Source organism: Solanum pennellii, chromosome 12, assembly GCF_001406875.1.
Source record: "Solanum pennellii chromosome 12, SPENNV200".
Classification (NCBI taxonomy): Eukaryota; Viridiplantae; Streptophyta; class Magnoliopsida; order Solanales; family Solanaceae; genus Solanum; species Solanum pennellii.
Genome location: NC_028648.1, coordinates 3,007,004 through 3,015,836, shown reverse-complemented (window position 1 = coordinate 3,015,836; position 8,833 = coordinate 3,007,004). Strand labels below are relative to the sequence as shown.

Genomic DNA, 8,833 nt, shown 5'->3' with positions numbered 1-8,833 from the left:
CCCACCCACCCCTTTCTTTTTGTTTTTTGTTCTCTTAACTTATCAAGTTTGATGATGTTGAAGCATAAGAATACTCCATTAATACAACAATCCAAGTTTTTGTATATATAGTTCTATGAAATGTATGTCTCTAGAGATAGCTCAATATATTTTTTTATCTATGATCTAGCGATATTTTTTTAAGTCATATTCATAATTGTTTTTCTTTTCATGCGGCATCTCATGTCTACTTTTAGTTTAGGAACTCGATTAATTTAATTATTAAAAAACCTTACTATCAAAGATTAATTTTAATTTATACTCAAAACTCGATGTGCGTAGAATCAATTATTAAGTATAGTTAAGTAATTATACCACACGACCATCGATCATAATGTTATTTGTAGTTTTGATGATTTGACAAACTCAGGGACCTAATGAAGGAACCTGGTTCTTGGCTCAATATACTTTTTGGCTGCCAGCTGGAGAAAGTACAAAAAGTTGGTGCACAGTCTCCAACAATGGCAGAAGTGGCAGACACACCAGAATCCTCAGGCAATGGGATTGTTTTACGTTTTGTGACCTTTCTACATAAACAAAACATCCCCATATTCACAATTAGTTTTTGCAACTTGAAAAAAACACATTCAAAAACTCTTGCAAAGGCCTAGAAAATCAAGGAGAAGAAATATTCAACAACAACAGAAGCTCAAATGAACATTGTTTAGTTGTTTGGGAATACTTTCTTTCGATCTTACATTGTAAACTGATCCTAAAACTATACGGAATCAGTGTGGTTTGATCTGAAATTCTAAGTTAGTTAGTTGAATTAATTTAGTGGGCAACCTTTGTGTTGCTTAGAAAATTAGTAGATTAGTGGTTTAGTGGGCAGTCTTGAGATTGCTTAGAAAATTCTAAGTTGTCTAGAGTGATAGCTTAGTGGGTAGAGTAAAATCTACTTAGGCTCATCAAACAATAGAGTTATTGCTTGTTCGTAAGATTAAAAAAACTTTTTCTCACATTTTGTGTAACCAATTTCCTTTTGCTTTGAAGATTAGTGAAACGGTTGTAAAAATCCTGTGAGACAGGTCGTGGTTTCCACATAAAACTCCTCTGTTGTTAAACTGCATTTACTTTCTGCTATATCCTTATTTGTGTGTCAAGATACCTGGTCCATTGACTAATAGTTAACGCACAGATTCTAACACATAATCACATCAATAAGAGTCAAACAAAGGATCTTTTGCCTTTTGAAGTATATATATATCTAACATACAATAATAAAATATTTAATTGACAATACAAAAAAAAATCATATATAATAATCCATTCAATATTAAGAAAATAAGCCATCAATCTCTATGAAGAGAAGAATTCTCTAATTATTCGATTAGAATATCAAGAATTTTTTTCTATTGATAATTAATTATTCTATCCAGATAAAATTATTGATTATTATGAATGACATACCTTGAACTCCACTAAAAATATATTCGTATAATAATTTATTTTCATATTATTATATCATAAATATTTTTGGTACAACTAGTAATTGAACCAAAAAAAGAATATAGCCTTTGTAAAAAGGGAAGAATATTATAATAGTACCAAAACAATGGCTTATGCTTCTTTTTATTAAGCATATACTCTAATTAGATACGAATCCTATCTTTTCTTGGGAATTGCCAAAATGTCAAAGGCAATAACTAATTAAAAAAACTAATCACGATTATTATTTTAATCGTAAAATCTAAGTTTAAATATTAAATATAAATAAATTTTTGTTAGAGAGTGTTTTTTTTATATATTATATTTAATATTGATGTTTGAATTTAAATTTGTCAGAGCAATAATATACTGATATCGGATGGATGGATGGAGGAAGAAAAATACTTGAAAAAAAATATTATTACGTAGAATTTTAATTTTACCATTTAAAATAGAAAAGTTAGTCTATTGTTGAATTTTTTATTTGTCCTATTGTGGAATTTTTTAATTTTATTTTTTAATAAAAGCTATACGCATATTCCTCAACCTTTGGAATTATACCATTCTTCTTAATTACAACATAAATTTGTGGAGGATATTTAATCGGCTCGGCTTCAGCAGCTGCTTTTAATTTGAGCCATGTTTTTTTTGAGTTATTATTTAAATAAAAATTCTATAAAAGTTAAAAAGGGAAACTGCGTTAGTAGTCGATAACAACTCAGAGATAATCACATTTCAAATATTAGTTTTTATACGAAAAAGTTTAAAATTATATAAACCTCATGTCAATGCTTTATTAAATTGATATGAGACTTATAATATCTTACAGTAACATTTAAACAAGTTATCACATTTTATATTTATCATCCTTAACACCTTTGCGCTAGATTATATATCTCTAGCTTCGAGCCGTCATTTAAGACACGACAAACATGGGCGTTTTGAACAAATGAAACATTACTTGTCTGGGACTTTTGTCAATGATCACTTTATTTAAAGGCATAATACGTAACATGTTTTTAACTTAATAGCAGTTGACAACTATGACATTTAACATTGAGTTTGTATAAATAGACAAATTAATTAAACTTGTACAAAATTGAACATATAGAAACATGCGTCCTACATGGAGTACTACATGAAAATTCTACCTGACGTCCTACATATATTACACCATGTAGAATACATTTGTCTACTTATTCAATTTTATACTACTTTACGTATCTATTTATGCATACTCAGAATTAAAAGATATAATTATCGATCCGTTAAAACCAAGTCACAAATCATGCTTATATATTATATCTTACTTAAAAATAATGTAATATTTTATTATTATCTTTTAATATCTTTTTTAAATTGAAACAGATAGGAGTATATATATATATGACAAAATATGATAAGCTATATTTGCCACGTCACGGTTACTCAAATCAAAAGGGCCCCACCAGCCTACTTGTTGAAATATAAAGGAATAAAGCATAAACCCTAAGATATCCTCTTAAAGATATTTATTAAAAAAAAATGGCACAATAAAAGAATATTCCCAACTATACCCCTTTACCACCTCACCACTTTTTTTTTAAAAAAAAATTATTCGATATTTACTTATATTAAAATTGAATTAATTTAAATTTATCTATTTCAAAATTTATTCTTCAAAGAATACGCTTTTATACTGAAGATTAGAATTCACTATTTTTAGCTAAGAATAAAAGAATTCAACTGTTCTATCACGATCCGTATTAATCTTACTCTTATCCACCACTTTCACGCATAATATTCTCTCTCAAATTTCCTTACTCCACAAATTTCACCTTTATATTAAAAAGCCAAAAAATATTCTATTTTTGTAATAATAGATATATCAAGAGCTATATTTGATTCTTTTTATTGCTCAATGATAATATAAATGAAATATAACATTGGCCTTATAAGTTAGCAAAAAAATATATTAAAAAATGCTAATAACAAACGGCTTATTTAGATAATTATTACGTGTTATTTGTAATAAATATAATTAGATAATCTTGCATCATAAAATAAAATTTTTCCAAATAGAAAAATTACACTTCGATGATATCAAATTAATTATATTTATAATAATAAAAAATAAAAAATATACCTAAAACATTTTGATCTTTAAGTTTCAAACATTCTATTCATATTATCACTAACTACTTATCAAAAATACATCTTAACTTATCAATCGTTTTATTTTCTGATCTAAACATTGACAATACCTAATGGCTAATAGTTTATGTATGAAAATTGAGATATATATATATGTTTTTGCTTATAAATTTGATATGAAAGAAATTTTTTGTTTTAATAATGATAAATTTAGGATATCTGACTTATTCGCATAGAGTGTTTATAATAAAATTAAAATAAATAGTGGAAAAAGAGCACAAGAAGAGAATATTCCCAATTATACCCCCACAGCTCACTCTTCATATTCTCTCACTTTTTCTTTCACTCCACACACTTAATTTGTTTCCATTATATCAACCTTTCAATTCCTTCATTTTTTTTTCCTCTCATTTCTTAACATTTTCTGTGTGTGAATTTCTTCATCGGAGTTATGAAGTTCGGGAAAAGTTTGAGCAATCAAATCGAAGAAACGTTACCGGAATGGAGAGACAAGTTTTTATCATACAAGGATTTGAAGAAAAAGTTGAAGTTGATTGAACCGAAGAGATCGGTGAGTTCCGGTGATGGAGACGATGTTAGGGCTTCTAAGAGGATGAAAATGGCTGACGGAGGTTTTGATAAGGCGCCGGAGAAGGAACCGATGACTGACGCGGAAGTTGAGTTTGTGAATTTGTTGGAAGATGAGCTTGAGAAATTCAATTCGTTCTTCGTGGAGAAAGAAGAAGAGTATATCATTCGATTAAAGGTAAAAAAAATTAAATTCTGATGCTTTTTTTTTAGGATTTTAGAAAAATATTAGGAAAATACAGTTCTCGTCGTGAACCTTGTTTAAATTCGAAATTGTTTGTTGATAATTGCATGAAGATTCCTAAAAATATTTTTTTTTGTGTAATTTAGCTTGAAGTAGAGGATGATATTTGAAAAAATAAATCAAATGATATTTGCCTTTAAATTCTGGATTTGTCTGTCTGGAAGCTGATTTTGCTCTGATTAATGCATTGTTGTTTTGATTTTGGTGATATACAGATCATTTGTGAAACTTGTGGATATGTATTTACTTATGTTTAGTTGTTTAACCAATATTAAGCTCGCGTTTGATCGTAGATTTTGATGTTATGAATTTCGAACTTGAAGTTGTGTTTGGACATTCTTTTTAGGTGCGAGTTAACTTCCAGTTTTTGGAACTTGAAATGTTTCAACGACTAAATTCTAGCTAAGAGATAACTATAATATTGATTTCTAGTGCATCACTCCAGCTGTATGCTCCAGGAAGAGGATAAAGTAATGGAATAATTTGCTTTATTAGAACCAAACACAGTGATGTAGTAAAGCATATGATGCTAATTGTGTAATTAAAGAACAAACATAAAGAAAAGAACACCACAAATTAATTCAACTTGTGGATAGAGGCAGAGCAGTAAAAAGATGCTGGCGTTGTTGGATTGATGTAGAAGTATGCTTAGTGCTTACAAAGTCGGATCCAAAATCTGATCACGAATTTCTAGGATGGCCTTAAGTTACAACAACAACATACCCACTAGGATGACCTCAAGTTGATGTGCAATAATAAATGGGTTCACAGTCAAGTGTAATAACCTTAGATATGTACGGGAACCTCTAGATTATGCTTTAGACCTGCCACGGCATGCTTATCTGTTTGTATCGATGACTTTTAGACTTTTTTACACTGACATTAATGAAAATATAACTATTCTCTTAGGGATGAGAACTGGGGCAGGACAGGGCGGGCCGGGGCAAAGAAAGCTCTTAACAAGGGTGGGTTGAGTTTGTTGTAGGGCAAGACTTCACCCGCCCCACCCTATTGCCAATCCTGTATTCTCTTGGTGAAGAGGTCCCCTGTTCTTGCCGAATTATGTGTGTATGCTTTATACAAGCTTCAACTGTTCTGTTAGGTATTTGCTAGTTATTTGTAGGTTTGGCTTTCAAGTATGAATGTTTAACAACAGGGCTAAACAGAAGTTTTTATCTGCATGCATGATTTGAATGTGGAGATGTCATAGTGCATAATAAGTACAATCTCATTCTATTATTTCATTTTGTGACCCAAAGATCCTATAATTTGGTTAGAAGCAAAAGCTTGATGCCATAGTTGTGGTGGGATACACAGAAATCATTGGTACAAGATGTAGTTCACACCAATTATTGGTTATGCATCTAGTTGTTTCCAAGAAGAAGAAAACAATCGCTACTTCTCGATAAATAAAAAATGATTATGCTATGTCTTGTTAAATTTTGATCCTGTACTTGACATGTTTCGATAATTGGTAACAGGAGTTGCAAGACAGAGTGGCAAAGGCGAAAGATCGTAATGATGAGATTATAAAGATTCGCAGGGAGATAGTAGACTTCCACGGGGAGATGGTTTTGCTGGAAAATTACAGTGCCCTCAACTATACTGGTAAATCCAATGTCTTTCTTTGGATATATGAAATTAATTGTGCCTCAGAATTTTAAGGATACCTTTGAGAAGTCTTTGTAAATGTGCAAGAGTTGATACTCAGGGTTGTGCTATACATTTGCGTCTACACTCATTGTCTGCTTGGTGTGCACTGAGATTTCGTGTATGTAAAGCTAGAAATGGTGCAGGAACTACTTGAGATAGAAGATAAGTCACCTGTATTATCTCATGAGCAGCGGCGGATGTAGCTCTTAGGCAATGGGTTCATCCGAAGTATATATGTGAAAACCAATTAAACTCTCAACAAATATTAGATCTGCACCCATAATTTTAAAAGTACCACGACTTCAGTGCTAACCTATCAAGTTTAAATCCCGGATCCGCTTCCGGTGATGAGCCATTCTGATCTATTACTGTTTTTGCTTATAGGGCTCGTGAAGATACTCAAGAAATATGACAAAAGGACTGGTGCTCTTCTGCGCTTGCCCTTCATTCAGAGGGTCTTGCAGCAGCCTTTCTTCACCACTGATTTGCTATACAAGCTTGTAAAGGAATGTGAGAGTTTGATCGACCGTCTATTCCCCATCATTGACACCTCGTGTATTGCCGCGGAAGCTGACGGAAATGAAACTTCAACTAGCTGCACCAACAAAAACGAGGGTCTACTTAGAGCCCCAAAGGAGCTGACAGAGATAGAGTATATCGAAAGCTTATACATGAAGAGCACCATATCTGCTTTACGAGCTTTAAAAGAGATTCGGAGCAAGAGCTCAACGGTTAGTGCTTTCTCATTGCCTCCATTGCAAATTAGTGGACCAGAAGATACTTGGAATAAAATTCCAATCTTAGAACAAGCAGCCAAGTAGTCTTAACTATATCGGCACAGTTGTTTGATGCCCCCTTGAATGTGTTCTCTTTTTATACACCAAGTAGTATTTTTTTTCCCCCATTTTTCGGGGTCTGATAATTCACATGTTTTGCATGTATTAGATACTAACACACATGTAAAATACACAAATTTTAATCTCAAAAGTGTGTGTGATGAACTCTCGTCGTTCATCTCTTAAACTGGTTATTCTGCTAGTATGTGTCTTGAGAAGGTAAGGAGATTTGTCTTCAATACCTGTTTAGTTGGTGTGTCAAAGAGAATCCCAACACATTCAGTGATCATAAGACTATTAGTCTCACGAGTTTAACTTCTATATACTGATAATTTTCAGCTGTAAGAGATTACCTAAAGCTAGCTATATACCATATAGGTAATCGACCGTAAAATGGATTCATAACCTGAAAAATAAGGCAAGTTTTTGCTACAAGAAACTGTCTGGAAAGATGAAGATTTATGAAGACTAGAGTGAAAAATGCAGAAAAAAACTGCTATAGAAGGACCAAATTAGACTAGAGACTGGAACTCCATTAATACTAACATCTAAGATTAACACTTTGCTACCATTGGAGGAAGGCAACAACATAATACCTAACATAGTTCTCCCACAAGTCGAGTTTGGGAGGGTGCAATGTACACAAGCCTTATTCTACTTACGTGGGGTGGAGTAGAGATGTTTCTGATAGATTCTTGTTTTCAAAAAACGGTTTTTCAAAACGGATTTCAAAGAAATGGTAGAATAAAAGTTTGTGATGAAACTATTGAATAAATAAACTCCTTCATCATCTTCTTGAATTTGTCAATAAAATACAGGATTTGATATTTATGGGTTTTGACAACAATCTCAAGTCTATATACAATAACTGGATTTACAATCAAGTATTACATGAACTTTTTTTCGTTACATATATAGATTTGAGCAAAGGACAGATAACTCTCGTATCTATCATTGAATATAATAATTTTGTAGACGTTCCTCAACGTATATTTTCTTCACTAAATAAAATTAGGGGTGAGTTCTATCCACGTCTCACTAAAATACTATCGAGTGGTGTTGACTCTCTTATCCACCATTGAATATAATAATCTTTTTGATGTTTCTCAACGTATGTTTTCTTCACTGGATAAAATTTGGGTGAGTTCTACCATGTCTCACTAATACGTCGATTCGACTCGATTATTTCAGTGAGATTAACTAGTATCTACTACATTTTCATTTTCTAAAACATATTTATTTTTTCTAGTGCTACATCCAATTCCTTCTACATATTGCTTTGATCTTTTTAGTTTTTCGACGTCCTCCAAATACTATTATTGGATTTAAATTAAGAAGATAAATATAGATTATAAGTTCCAAAAAAAAAATATTACTAATATATGAAGGCACTTATCCAGACATTAAATACTTACGTCCTTAATATATTAGTCATGAGGATTAACGTTGTAGTGATTAATATGACCTTTTTTTAAAAAAATTATTAACATAAATATCAATTGACAAAGGATATTAGTTACCTTTATTTATTTATTTATTAAATTAAATTATTTGTGTCGATTTTTTAAAAATATATAGACCAAATGAAATCAATGTTCAATTGAAATTGATTTTTGTTATAAAATCAAGCTCATGGCAATATAAATATAAAGAGAAGAAGACAAGAGAAGTAGATAGAAGAAGAGGAATTTTCTTCTTATTCAAGTATATGCAAGTCTCATTTTTATATCTTACAATAGTGAATGAACAACCCTATTTATAGAGTGAGAAATCACTCCAAAGGTCACCATATTAAGTATCATAATAAATAGATACATTCTTATCCAAAAAGGTTCATGTAACCTAGTGAATATGAATGGTTGTTCATGTACCAACCTTATGGACTATCCACTCATTCAATGAATTTATAACA

At 31.1% G+C, this 8,833-nt stretch overlaps 1 protein-coding gene across 1 annotated transcript; it reads left to right on the top strand.

Annotated features, from left to right (window-relative positions):
* The first annotated feature begins 3,941 nt into the window (after positions 1-3,941).
* On the top strand, positions 3,942-7,123 carry LOC107005465 (SPX domain-containing protein 1). The gene is made up of 3 exons (XM_015204064.2): positions 3,942-4,366; positions 5,914-6,040; positions 6,470-7,123. The coding sequence occupies exons 1-3, from the start codon at positions 4,052-4,054 to the stop codon at positions 6,904-6,906; spliced, it is 879 nt and encodes a 292-aa protein (XP_015059550.1). The 5' UTR covers positions 3,942-4,051; the 3' UTR covers positions 6,907-7,123.
* The last annotated feature ends 1,710 nt before the right edge of the window (positions 7,124-8,833 follow it).

Coding starts and splice junctions, on each gene's coding strand:
- LOC107005465 (XM_015204064.2), top strand. CDS start 4,052: ATGAAGTTCGGGAAAAGTTTGAGCAATCAAATCGAAGAAACGTTACCG. Junction 4,367..5,913: donor AGTATATCATTCGATTAAAG/GTAAAAAAAATT, acceptor AATTGGTAACAG/GAGTTGCAAGACAGAGTGGC. Junction 6,041..6,469: donor CAGTGCCCTCAACTATACTG/GTAAATCCAATG, acceptor TTTTGCTTATAG/GGCTCGTGAAGATACTCAAG.